The 14347-nt window shown below is 44.5% G+C and overlaps 1 protein-coding gene across 3 annotated transcripts in view; it reads left to right on the top strand.

Moving 5' to 3' along the window:
- LOC112265064 (zonadhesin) overlaps positions 1-14347 on the top strand; it is a 65288-nt gene that overhangs the window by 25125 nt on the left and 25816 nt on the right. For 2 of the 3 annotated variants that reach the window (XM_024442084.1, XM_024442081.1), the window contains exons 23-38: positions 896-1054; positions 1387-1549; positions 2277-2380; positions 4559-4738; positions 5057-5269; positions 5629-5808; positions 7351-7542; positions 7879-8028; positions 8219-8322; positions 8510-8706; positions 9046-9266; positions 9485-9631; positions 10735-10899; positions 11400-11551; positions 12837-13005; positions 13391-13499. In XM_024442084.1, the coding sequence (XP_024297852.1) occupies positions 896-1054; positions 1387-1549; positions 2277-2380; positions 4559-4738; positions 5057-5269; positions 5629-5808; positions 7351-7542; positions 7879-8028; positions 8219-8322; positions 8510-8706; positions 9046-9266; positions 9485-9631; positions 10735-10899; positions 11400-11551; positions 12837-13005; positions 13391-13499 (2605 nt within the window). The remainder of the gene's footprint in view (positions 1-895; positions 1055-1386; positions 1550-2276; positions 2381-4558; positions 4739-5056; positions 5270-5628; positions 5809-7350; positions 7543-7878; positions 8029-8218; positions 8323-8509; positions 8707-9045; positions 9267-9484; positions 9632-10734; positions 10900-11399; positions 11552-12836; positions 13006-13390; positions 13500-14347) is intronic. The other variant, XM_024442083.1, reaches the window with a different exon arrangement.

Genomic DNA, 14347 nt, shown 5'->3' with positions numbered 1-14347 from the left:
TTCAGTCTTCCAGAGATTTGAGACTTGGACGGAGGTTCACCTTCCAGCAGGACATTGACCCTACGCATACTGCTAAAGCAACAATCGAGTGGTTTAAGGGAAACATTTAAATGTTTTATTTTGCATCTTAAAAGTGGTAGGCATGTTGTTTAAATCAAATGATACAAAAATTCTATTTTAATTCCAGGTTGTAAGGCAACAAAATAAGAACAATGCCAAGGGGACAATGCCAATACTTTCGCAAGCCACTGTATGTGTGCCACTTTAAACAGTGAATAGGCAAGACAAAATATTTAAGTGCCTTTTTAATGGAGTGTGGTAGTAGGTGCCAGGTGATTATACCCTGATGAAGACAGCTTGTCTGTCAAAACGTTGAACATTACATTTTTGCATCTGAGCTCTGAGCTCCTACAGTGTTCTACTCCGCTAGCCAGCACCTCGCTTAAATAGGTGTGCGTTTCTTTCACCTTTAGATTAGCAGGTGCCAGGTGCACTGGTTCAAAAACTGCTGCTGGGTTTACACTTAACAGTTCTGGTGTGTATCAAGAATGGTCCACCACCCAAAGGACATCCAACCAACTTGACATAACTGTGGGAGGCATTGGAGTCAACATGTTTAGACTGTTTACACTGTTTGCATGTTTACACTGTTTAGAGTCCATGTCCTGACATGTTGAGGTTGTTCTGAGGGCAGAACAGCCTCAGGGGTGCTCTGGGGGGAGTTCAAAGTTTCAAAGTAAATGGAAAACTAGATCTGACAATCTACTTTCTAAGAAGAACATGTACTCTGTACGTGGTGAATAAACGTTGAATAAATGTTCAACTTGCTCTTTGAAAAAAGAGCTTTATAAAATTTATTTGATTCATTGATTGATTTCATCCACCCTGAATCCAGGAAGGACACACTTGGTTCCATGCGGAAGAGGATTCTATTGTCCACGTGGAACAGCCAATCAGCATCCTTGTCCATCCGGGACCTATGGAAACTTATCAGGATTGGCTGACGAATCGGAATGCTCTTTGTGTGAACCGGGGATGTACTGTAAAGGAACAGGTATATATTAGCCTCATCCCATACTGCGTCCCTAGTCTGCATCCCAAATGGCACCCTATACCCAATGTAGTGCACTACGTTTGACCAGGGCCCATAGGGAATAGGGTTCCATTAGTGCAGGGTATAGCAGGCTATCATTTGGTACCCAAACTGTATGTGCTCTAGCCAACTCTTCTATCGTCCGTTGTCATGCCATACAATATCATAGGAGTTAGGCTAGAGCACATGCAGGGATGATGCTAGATACAGTATATACAGTATAACACTAACAGTTCATTTGAGTTCATAATCATGTTATTTTACATTGTTTTTCTGAATATCTTTTTTTGAAGGGAGAAATTACCCCAGTGGTCCATGCAGTGCAGGGTTTGTGTGTTTTGGGGCCGCCTCTCAACCCTCCCCCTCAGACAACATCACAGGCGCTCCATGTCCTCCTGGATTCCACTGTCCTGTTGGAAGCTCCGTACCAATGCCCTGCCCTAAAGGCACATTCAGGTACCCACTGCGTGTGATATCTATACAAAATAAAGGCAGCTGTTAAGATATTGTCAGAGTATGTTTCATATTTACATTTTGTGTGGGACATTTTAAATTTTTTAAATTTTAATTTTAATTTTTTCTCCCCAATTTCGTGGTATCCAATTGTTTAGTAGCTACTATCTTGTCTCATCGCTACAACGCGGGAGAGACGAAGGTTGAAAGTCATGCGTCCTCCGATACACAACCCAACCAAGCCGCACTGCTTCTTAACACAGCGCGCATCCAACCCGGAAGCCAGCCACACCAATGTGTCGGAGGAAACACCGTGCACCTGGCAACCTTGGTTAGCGTGCACTGCGCCCGGCCTGCCACAGGAGTCAAGGATATCCCTACCGGCCAAGCCCTCCCTAACCCGGACGACGCTAGGCCAATTGTACGTCGCCCCACGGACCTCCCGGTCGCGGCCGGTTGCGACAGAGCCTGGGTGCGAACCCAGAGTCTCTGGTGGCACAGCTGTCCATGCAGTACAGTGTGTGTGGGACATTTTGATAGATTTCATATTTTCATATCCTTTCCAATATTATTGTCACTAAAACATGTTTTATAATATACATATAGTGTATAACAGTTATAAGTATTCCGTAACAATGTGTACCCACCTGCCAATGTAGTTAGTGCCATGATGGTAAAACTTGACAGGTCTGTAGCCTTGTTAATGTTCAGGGCGTATATTTTCTTGCAGTGAGCAAAGTGGACTAACGGAGCCCTCCCAGTGTCGTAGATGTGTTCCAGGGTTCTACTGTGCAGAGCCAGGCCTTAAAGCAGTCACTGGAGCCTGTCTGCCAGGTGAGAGATTAACACTTATTTAGCATTTAAGTATTAGTATTGTATTGAATTGGGGGGGAAGCCCCGCCTGGGACTCAAACCATGTAACCGTTACGCTAAGAGGTCCAAACCTATTGACGAGTTCACTAGGTGTTGGGTTAAGGTCGCTACATTACCCCCTTCATTCAGAAGAGCGTGTTCCCACACTTCTCTTTTCCAAGTCCCTCACAGGTACATGCCTCTCTGATGGCCTCATGTTCACCATTACCACTTCTGACACCAAAGTAGCGTTTTTGAAGGGTTGTACCGGCCAGGACACGAACCTGGGTCCAGCAACTGTCAAGCCATCACCTTAACCATCACACCAAGACGTCCGAACCCATTGACGAGACCGCTATGTGATGGGTTATAGTCGCTACACTATTATTTTTCCATTTTCAATCTATTATTCCACTTGAAGGACTTCATAGTGTTGCTGACTGTATCCAATGCTTGATATTGCAACCGTTATTTTATTATGTTATTTTATTGTGTTACTTATTGTGTTACTTGTGTTACTTTTTTATAATTTTTCGACTTTAGTTTATTTGAACTGCACTGTTGGTTAAGGGCTTGTAAGTAAGTAAGCATTTCACGGTAAGGTCTACATTTGTTGTATGCGTCGCCTGTGACAGATAAAGTTTGATAGGACATGTTCTGTGTGAAAGGCACCTACATAAGGCCGGACCTCATAACACTGTCAACTGCTTATGTAGTGCTTATGAATGCAATATGTATGTATGAATGCATTATGCATGTGGAATCAAATCAAAGTTTATTTGTCACATATGCCAAATACAACAGGTGTAGTAGACCTTACAGTGAAATGCTTACTTACAAGCCCTAACCAACAGTGCCATTTTTAAGTAAAAAATAGGTATTAGGTAAACAATAGATATGTAAAGAAAGAAATAATGACAGTGAAAATAACAGTAGCGAGGCTATATACAGATGGTACCGATCCAGAGTCAATGTGTGGGGGCACAGGTCCCAGCGCTCCAGTACCGCATGCCATGCGGTTGCAGAGAGAACAGTCTATAATTGGTGAGGCTGGGATCTTTGACAATTTTTATGGCCTTCCTCTGACACCGCCTGGTGTAGAGGTCCTGGATGGCAGGCAGCTTAGCCCCAGTGATGTACTGGGCCGTATGCATTACCCTCTGTAGTGCCTTGCGGTTGGAGGCCGAGCAGTTGCCGTACCAGGCAGTGATGCAACCAGTCAGGATGCTCTCAATGTTGCAGCTGTAGAACCTTTAGAGGATCTGAGGACCCATTCCAAATATTTTCAGTCTCCTGAGGGGAATAGGTTTTGTCCTGCCCTCTTCACGACTGTCTTGGTGTGTTTGGACCATTCTAGTTTGTTGGTGATGTGGACACCAAGGAACTTGAAGCTCTCAACCTGCTCCTCTATGAGAATGGGGGTGTTCCTGGTCTTCCTTTTCCTGTAGTCCACAATCATCTCCTTAGTCTTGGCTACGTTGAGGGATAAGTTGTTATTCTGGCACCACCCGGCCAGGTCTCTGACCTCCTCCCTATAGGCTGTCTCGTCGTTGTCGGTGATCAGGCCTACCACTGTTGTCGTCTGCAAACGTAATGATTTTGTTGGAGTCATGCCTGGCCGTGCAGTAGTGGGTGAACAATGAGTACAGGAGGGAACTGAGCACGCACCCCTGAGGGGCTCCAGTGTTGAGGATCAGCGTGGTATATGTGTTGCTACCTATCCTTACCACCTGGAGGCGGCCCGTCAGGAAGTCCAGGATCCAGTTGCAGAGGGAGGTGTTTAGTCCCAGGATCCTTAGCTTAGTGATGAGCTTTGAGGGCACTATGGTGTTGAACGCTGAGCTGTAGTCAATGAATAGCATTCTCACGTAGATGTTGCTTTTGTCCAGGTAGGAAAGGGCAGTGTGGAGTGCAATAAGAGATGGCATCATCTGTGGATCTGTTTGAGCGGTATGCAAATTTTAGTGGGTCTAGGGTTTCTGGGATAAGGGTGTTAATGTGAGCTATTACCAGCCTTCAAAGCACTTCATGGCTACGGACGTGAGTGCGACGGGTCTGTAGTCATTTATGCAGGTTTCCTTAGTGCTCTTGGGCACAGGGACTATGGTTTTCTGCATGTGTTATGAAGTTTTCAATTGAAGTGTTACTATATATTTGTAGGTTTCTACTGTTTGGAAGGGTCCCAGAGTGCTGCCCCGATGTCAGGTGTATTTGGAGGTGTTTGCAACCCAGGCCACTACTGTGAGAGTGGGACCAGTGTGCCTGCATCCTGCCCTGCTGGCACCCATCACAATAACACCGGAGGGAAGAAGAGTGATGACTGCAAGCCATGTCCTGATGGTAACTTAATGATCTTCAGAGAGATGTGAGCTGATGACATTTTTAAAATTGTACGGATGCCCCATCACTCTACTACTACGATTAGTTTGTCTTGGCTGTTTAAGAAATCTGTATCTCCTGGCTCATAGACTACTTTCAGGATAAGGAACCATCTAACATTCAGTTGTAAAATACTGAACTTGTCCTTTTTGATCAGCAAATAATGACATTCGGATGTAAAGATTTCTCTGTGAAACGACCATACATTGTATCTCATCTGTTCTCATCTCTCAAAAACCAAACTGCATACAGTATTTGATGTTGTTTGTGACATTGTAGGTTGGTTCCAGGACTTGGAGGGCCAGAGGGAGTGTAAGCCCTGTCCCCCTGGCTCTCACTGCCTGACCACCAACACAACTGGCAGCACCAGTGGCCCCATCACCCCTCTGCCCTGCCCAGCTGGCTATGTCTGCCCCAGAGAGAGCTCCTTCAGCCAACCCTACCCCTGCCCCAAAGGCACCTACAGCCCTACTCTGGGTCTCACATCCCTTGGTGAGAAATAATATACTATAGTTAGGGACAGGAGTTTTTCCAGACCAAACAAGGTAGATGGTTTATGTATGGCCAGGAGTTTTTAATCACAGCCAACAGCTGGCCAGGAAAGACTCTTAGCCCTAGCTTTATCTCTAACAAGCGCCCAAAGGGCCCAGAGGTTTTCTTGGTCAGGTAATGCAGCAGCCAGGACAAAACTCCTGGCCGTACATGTTTTATCTACCTTATTTGAAATGGTAATCAGCCATAACCCTTTGTATTAATGATGTTTTGAATTTTATTTTTATTTTTTTTTACAAATAAAATTGCATTTTGTTGTGTCAGAGCTAATGCACACGTTTGTTCCACTGCGGTTACAGGGGAGTGCTTGGTTTGTCCGGCGGGCCAGTTCTGTGGATCAGAGGGTCTGGTTGAGCCCACTGGACCCTGTGCTCCTGGATTCCTCTGTGTTACCAGGGCCACAGTGCCCAACCCCACCGACAACAGGACAGGGTCAACCTGCCCCCCCGGATCATACTGCCAACTAGGATTCAGAGCAGGTACAGTACAGAGGAATTGTCTCTACACTCTGAGGGCCCATACTCAGACTTGAGGTAAGTAGACCTCAAATGGACTTCAGTCAATAAAACATGGACTTACAGTAAGTCAACAAAAATTGGACCTAAGTCCATGGTAAAGTCAACTTATCTCAAGTCTGAGTAGAACTGAGTAGAACTGAGTAGAACCCATAGGGCATTTGTCTTAAGATGTTTGTTGTTGTTATTATGACAAGAACAAATGGTTACCTGCTATGTGTACATTTTTTATATGTACACTACCGTTCAAAAGTTTGGAGTCACATAGAAATGTACTTGTTTTTGAAAGAAAAGCAATTTTTTGTCCATTAAAATAACATTAAATTGATCACAAATACAGTGTAGACATTGTTAATGTTGTAAATGACTATTGTAGCTGGAAACGGCAGATATTTTAATGGAATATCTACGTAGGCCTCAACTGGCATGTTCTTTAAATAGTACCCGCAAAACACCAGTCTCAACGTCAACAGTGAAGAGGCAACTCCGGGATGCTAGGATGCTGGCCTTCTAGGCAGTTGCAAAAAAAAAGCCATATCTCAGACTGGCCAATAAAAATAAACGATTAAGATGGGCAAAAGAACACAGACACTGGACAGAGATATGGCTTTTTCTTTGCAACTCTGCCTAGAAGGCCAGCATCCCAGAGTCGCCTCTTCCCTGTTGACGTTAAGACTGGTGTTTTGCAGGTACTGTTTAATGAAGCTGCCAGTTGAGGACTTGTGAGGCATCTGTTTCTCAAACTAGACACTCCAATGTACTTGTCCTCTTGCTCAGTTGTGCACCAGGGTCTCCCACTTCTCTTTCTATTCTGGTTAGAGCCAATTTGCGCTGTTCTGTGAAGAGAGTAGTACATAGCGTTGTACGAGATCTTCAGCTTCTTGGCATTTCTCGCATGGAATAGCCTTCATTTCTCAGAACAAGAATAGACTGACGAGTTTCAGAAGAAAGTTGTTTGTTTCTTGCCATGAGCCTGTAATCGAACCCACAAATGCTGATGCTCCAGATACTCAACTAGTCTAAAGAAGGCCCGTTTTATTGCTTCTTTAATCAGGACAACAGTTTTCAGCTGTGCAAACATAATTGCAAAAGGGTTTTCTAATGATCAATTAGCCTTTTATAAACTTGGATTAGCTAACACAACGTGCCATTGGAACACATGAGTGATGGTTGCTGATAATGGGCCTCTGTACGCCTATGTAGATATTCCATAAAACATCTGCCGTTTCCAGCAACAATAGTCATTTACAACGTCTACACAGCCTCCGAGGTGGCGCAGTGGTTAAGGCGCTGCAGGTAGTGTTAGTTGGCGAGCAGAGGTTCTAATTTTTCTACGATTTAAAATTAAGTCTGTTTGTTTGAATGAATACCAACGAATCAAACTAGTAACTCATAGGTTATCATTGCGCAATTATAATTTTACCAAATAAAAAAAATTAAAACGAGTCATGTCTGTATTGCTTAAACAATGTTCAACCTCGTGTTAATGGTGGGAAACCCTTGTAGGTGCTTGTGCCCCTGGGTTCTTCTGTGACTGGGGCTCCAGTAGTCCTGAGGAGGCCCTCTGTCCAGCAGGCTACTTCTGTCCAGGAGGAACTAGGACCCCCCTGGCCTGTCCTGCAGGGACACACAGCTCAGTGACAGGCAACAGCCACCAGAACAACTGTACAACATGTCCTGATGGCTACTACTGTCAGGGTGGGTGAGATGGTTGGGTTTCAACTTCAAACAGGATTATCAGTGTCATTTTAAAACCTTATGATCAGTCATTAGTTTAACATTTAATTATATCTGATGATTTATTTCATGTTCGTGAAATTATTTTGACAATAAATATATTCCCTAATTCCTATCAATTGTGGTATTTCCACCAGGTTTGAGGTCATGTAATTCCAGTTGAATTCCTATATCTTGCGTTGGACATAGAATTTTGGTTCAAATTGACGCCAACTCTGTGGTCGAATTCACCAACCCTTTCCACTTCATACGTTAGCAGGATTCCGTGTAATGTTTCTCATGTCATGTGTGGGTCAGGAGAAGGGGTGGTCTATCCAGTGGTCTGTCCTCTTGGTCACTACTGCCCTCCTGGGTTGGCCGTGGGTGTGAAGTTCCCCTGTCCCCCTGGCACAGTGCAGAGCAAGCCTGGAGCCTCCAGCCTGGACCACTGTCTACCATGCCCTGCAGGTGAACCTTACACAGATCTATACATTACCACCGACTAGGGTTTCAACATTCCGGGTAAAACATATCTTTCACGTTTCAAATGACATTATCCTTTTCCCTATCCAGTGCACTCCTTTTTGACCAGAGCCAAAGTAGTGCGCTGTATGGGGGAATAGGGTGTCATTTGAGACGTACTCTCGTATGTCCACAGGGATGTTCTGTGCCCTACCTGGGCTTTCCCAGACAACGGGGCCTTGCCAGGCAGGATACCACTGTCCCCCAGGTGCCATCACACCCAATGCTACTGAATACGAGGTACCGTTGTAGTAATATTGAATGAGGAGGCACAAACAACAGTGGTCCTGTTTTGATATGTTGACTCTTTCTGTGCGTGCCATACCCAAGTACCCTACAAGGGACATTTTACCACACTGTGATGGGGAGTTGATCCAAACAAACGGTATACAAGGAATTCATGTTTCTTCGTTGTGTTGTTTTCCAGCAGAATTCTACCAGTAATAATCTGTGCCCCCGTGGCCACTACTGTCCAGCTGGCACTGGCTACCCTCTTCCGTGCCCACCGGGCTCTCTCTCCAGCTCCCTGGGACTGAGGGGCGTAGAGGAGTGCCAGCCTTGCCCCCCTGGGCACTTCTGTGACAAGCCTGCGCTGACCGCGGATGGCGCCCCGTGTAGCGCTGGGTAACAGAAAATCATGCTGCTCGTCTCCTAATGAGGAGCCCTCAGCTAATGCCTGAGCATAATGCAACTAAAACTGATACAATTTATGTAGTTAATCTGGCAGTTTATCTCTCTATCTCAACTGACCTGGAAACAGAGGAAAGGAAATGACTCAGAAAATGCAGTTGTTATGCTCACTGAATGTATGTTCTTCTTGTGCTCATTGCTGTTAGAGAAATGAATAAAACAGACTCAAATCAGCCAATCAAGAGATACAGATTGAGATAAGCATTTCCTGGCCATCTATTGTATATATCTACACTCTACAGTTTGTGGTTGACTCTTTCTCTCCTTATCTAGGTATGTGTGTCTAGGGGGTAGCTCCAGTGCCCACCCCTCTGATGGTCACCATGGTTACCTGTGCCCCACAGGGCATCGCTGTCCTGTTGGCACAGCTTCAGCGGTACCCTGTGAGCCTGGCACCTACAGTCCTGCCCCTGGTGCCGCCCACTGCCTCACCTGCCCTAATGGCACCATGTGTCCCTCCTCTGCCACCCAAGAGCCCTCTCTCTGCCCTGCTGGTGATTATAACAAATAAAATCATAATATTATAGAATGTAATATCACTATTACTTCTCAAATTAAATGTAGAAATTGCATCTTAATGTGAAGTAATGCATTTCAACACATTTGAATAGAATTCACATCATATACAACACGCTTCATTGCCAGTTATTCACTAGTATGCTGTAAGTTATTCACAGCAGACGTTTTCCGCTTCTCTCCTTTTCCCACCCAGGTCACTTCTGTCCTGCCCGGTGTGTGTTACCGCTGCCTTGTCCTGTTGGGACCCTCAGTGAACAGACAGGAGCCCCCTCGCCCTCTGCATGCAGGCCCTGCCCCTCTGGGCTCTACTGTAGCTTGCCCGGCTCCTCACTACCACAAGGTCTAGTCAGAGAATAGAAAAGCAAAGAATAGATCTGTAGTAACAGTACTACACTCTTAGAAAAAAAGATGCTATCTAGAACCTAAAAGGGTTCTTCGGCTTTCTCCACAGGAGAACCCTTTGAATAACTATTTTTTGTTGAAGATAGAACCCTTTCCACATAGTGTTCTACATGGAACCCGAAAGGGTTCTGGCTGTAACCAAAAAGGATTCTACTGGAACCAAAAAGGGTTCTCTATGGGGACAGCTGAAGAACCATTTTGGAACCCTTTTTTGTAAGCGTGTATATACTGCGCAGAGTTGGTGAACCTTTTGGCACTGTAATTCCATACAGATACAGTTGACAATTAATAATGTTGGTAATGTTTTTTTGTTGTTGAATAATTGGGGTCACTACATGACCAAAAGTATGTGGACACCTGCTCGTCGAACATCCAATATCACAAGCTTTAATATGGAGTTTGTCCCCCTTTGCTGCTATAACAGCCTCCACTCTTCTGGGAAGGTTTTCCACTAGATGTTGTGACATTGCTTCGGAGACTTGCTTCCATTCAGCAACAAGAGCATTAGTGAATTCAGGCACTGATTTTGGGTGATTAGGTCTGGCTCGCAGTCTGCATTCCAATTCATCCCAAAGGTGTTCGATGGGGTTGAGGTTAGAGCTCTGTGCAGGCCAGTCAAGTTCTTCCACACCGATCTCAACAAACCATTTCTGTATGGACCTCACTTTGTGCAAGGAGGCATTGTCATGCTGAAACAGGAAAGGGCCTTCCCCAAACTTTTGCCACAAAGTTGAAAGCTCAGAATCATCTAGAATGGCAATGTATACTGTAGCGTTAAGATTTCCCTGGAACGAAGGTGCCTACCCCGAATCATGAAAAACAGCCACAGACCATTATTCCTCCCCCACCAAACTTTATCACTCCAGCCGAGGGGGGGTGTGTGACATGTTTACTGTTGCCTTGTTTTATATTAAATATGAATTTCTTGCACTGATGACCATTGACTAGATGTTATGCAAGGAACCAAGCAGGAGAAGCAGATTGGATAGAGTATAGAAGCAAACAGGCTGGTGTGATTCTGTGTTTGGTTGTTGTTACCAGGCCAGTGCCAGCAGGGCTACTTCTGCCAGCGTGGAGCACATAGTCCAGCTCCCCAGAGCTCAGCCATCTTTCCCAGGAACGGGCCCTGTCCTGTGGGCCACTATTGCCTTTCTGGGACCCTCTCCCCACTGCCGTGTCCTGCAGGCAGCATCCGAAACCACACCGGTACTTAGAGATACATCAGCGTGATAAGGATTCTTGCTAGGATTCAAGCCAACACAGATTAACGACCTGTCGACTGCGATGGACTTTTAAAGGTGATCTATGCTTGAGCTGACATCCACGGTGACCAAATCTCAGAGAACATCTGGGAATTGCCTTTAAAGGTCTATCACAGTGAGCAGGTTGTTCATTTGCGTTGATTTGAATCCTGGCCTTACTTAGTGCTGTTTTTTGTGTGTATTTTGTACAGTCGACTCCTGATAACTGCATATTGGTTCAGTGTAAACTACAAAGTGCCGTTTAAAACCAGATACACTTTTTTTTGTTGCTGATATTGGCATGTTGCGCTTTACTGCTAAATGGCATGCATTTATCAGGAGTCAACAGTGATCTGAATACTTACTGGCTCATGGCGGCACATTGCCTTGATTCAAAGATGTGATCTGAATAATGCTAAACCGAATGTAAGAGTCTGAATGTCCTTTGTTACTGTTATCCAACAGGTGGGTTATCCTTAGACAGCTGCTCCCCTTGCCCCCATGGACACTACTGTTCCATTGAGGGCCTGGCCTCCCCCAGTGGCCTGTGTGCTGCTGGCTTCTACTGCCCGTTTGACTTCTCCTCCACCACGCCCTATGCTTTCCTCTGCCCTAAGGTGAGCCTTGTCCTGCTTGCCTCACTCCTGTCCATCTGGACTACAGTAGAACCTCAAAGATTTGAACCTCACAATGTGCGGACTGACTGGTCAAAGGAATGGTCAATATCAAACCCGGGACATGTATTAAATGTTTTCTATTGTGGTTTGATGTGATTTTTGACATTGCAGTGTTCTGAATGACCACCATTCCCGACGTGTTCGTATCTCTGAGGTCCTGTAGTAATGAATAATAATGGTAATTGAGTACTTCTTTATTACTTTTCAAAGGGATCAAATCACTATTATTATTATTATTATTATTATAATTTGTAACTTTTTTGACAGTTCTAGAAACAGGGGTAGATAGATGAGGAGGAGACAGTAAAAGTGATGTACGCAGGGATCAAACCACATCCTCTGCACCAAATCACTTCGACAAACTCAGCTTATCCATGTATAAAAAAAAACAGCAGAGAGAGTCCCAAATTGCTCCCTAATTCTCCATTTGGCCTAACCGTTCAATGTTTATGAATCTGTAAGGAACAATATGATGATTCGCTGATTAAAACCCAATCAAAATAAACCGAGTGTGCAAAACATTGGGAACTTCCCCCTTTTGCCCTTAGAACAGCCTCAATTTGTCAGGGCATGGACTCTACAAGTTTTTCGAAAGCACTGCACAGGGATGCTGGCCAATGTTGACTCCAATGCTTCCCACAGTTGTGTCAAGTTGGCTGGATGTCCTTTGGGTGGTGGACCATTCTTGACACACACAAGAAACCGATGAACGCGGAAAAACCCAGCAGCATTGCAGTTCTTGACACACTCATACCGGTGTGCCTGGCACCTACTACCATACCCCATTCAACGGAACTTAAATCTTGTGCCTTGCCCATTCACCCTCTGAATGGCACACATTCACAATCCATGTCTCAATTATCACAAGGTTTAAAAATCCTTCTTTAACCTGTCCTCCTCCCCTTCATCTACGCTAATTTCACTGGATTTAACAAGTGACATCAATAAGGAATCATAGCTTTCACCTGGATTCACCTGGTCAGTCTATGTCATGGAAAGAGCCAGTGTCCCTAATGTTTTATACACTCAGTATATGTTGATGTATGCCGTTTTTTGTGGTGACTTTCAATTTCAATAATTCGCAAGAGGAGCAGCATGACAACAACGTGATTTGAAGTTATGACTACGTGAGACCATACCTTTCCAGACACTTCAGATCTGCAAACACTAAAGGGTTAGGGCCAAGAGACTAGCTCTGAGACTACTGAAATGTCTCCCTACCCAGGGTCACTACTGTCCAGAGGGCTCTCCCCTGGCCCTGCCCTGTCCTACAGGAGAGTACCAGCCCAACCCAGGCTCTGACTCCTGCATCCCATGCCGCCCAGGCTTCTACTGTGAGGAGGCCATTGTTGGAGAGCCCTGGCCTTGCCCCCCTCACTCCTTCTGCCCTGCAGGTACACATACATTGGTTAAATGTTGGGCCAGGTGTTTTTCCTGACTATATGACCGTACCAGGAAACACTCTGGGACCTAGATATGAACCCAAGGACTCTTAATTGACTTTGTCAAGGGTTCATTATTACAATGGTTCAGTTTTTCCTGGTCAGGTCACAGGATCAGGAGAGAATCGAAGCATTAGTTATACACACCGATATTAAGTTAATATAGACTCACCTGGCCCATATCTACGAGAATCCAAATACAAAAACGTGATTACCATGCAACAAGCGTTACTAGGAATTGATCTAGGTGTGTAGGCCTACACAGAACCTCAACATCAACTGCAAAAAATGCAACCTTATCATACTGTCATACTGTTTTGACCTTTGTCTTTACCAGCCACCATGGTTCCCCAGCCGTGCCCCAACGGTACGTTCACCCCTTCTGACCAGGGGGGGTTACAGGAAGAGCGGGAGTGTCTGCCCTGCCTCCCAGGGAGGTTCTGCAGGTACGATAACAGAACACTTTCTTCTCATTAACACTCTACAGTTACTCACTAAACTCTCAGCTACGTACCAAATAAGAAAGGACCTCAAGCATGTGCAGTTCGGTGATTATGGTTTAAGAGAGGGCCAATTATTAACATCTTTGAAATTGCTTATATTGGGTACTGTGTGAATGTAGCCATTGCAATTAACTGTGCTAGACAGCCAGGGGCACATTCAGACATCATTTACAAATGCAGTATTTTTGTTTTGTAATTCCGCCATATCAGAGGCAGTAGGTATGATAACACGTTATATTGATAGGTGCGTGACTTGGACCATATTGCTGTCCTGCCTGAACATAATGAGTATTTTGGGTGTCAGGGAAAATGTATGGGAGTAAAACGTACAGATTTTCTTGAGGTATGTATTGGAGTAAAAGTTGTCATGAATATAAAAAAGTAAAGTACAGATACTGCAAAACACTACAAAATGTATGTTTTATTTATTACTTTACACCACTGGCTATCAGTAGAATACTCCTTTTGTGGTGTTTATAAAGGTCTTTTACTATTATATAAAAAACAGCATTTTCACTAGGTTATGTAGGCTATATGTAAAAAAACCACAAAACGATCACCACAGTTCAAGAGTTAAATCAATCACAAAGAAATCCATTATCATTTTGTTTTGGAAGGTCTCAAGAAACATTATGGAAATAAGAAAATGTATTTAAAAAGAACTGAATAGCATATTTTAAGTTGTATTATGTTACTAGTCTTTGCTTAGTAGCCTGAGCAATGTTGCCACGAATGCTTACGTGCTGAATGCATGGACAGCGCGGTTGCTCTTGGAAATATAATATATATAT

This window comes from Oncorhynchus tshawytscha, linkage group LG13 (genome assembly GCF_018296145.1).
Source record: "Oncorhynchus tshawytscha isolate Ot180627B linkage group LG13, Otsh_v2.0, whole genome shotgun sequence".
Taxonomy (NCBI): Eukaryota; Metazoa; Chordata; class Actinopteri; order Salmoniformes; family Salmonidae; genus Oncorhynchus; species Oncorhynchus tshawytscha.
This window is presented reverse-complemented; position numbering and strand designations above follow the sequence as displayed.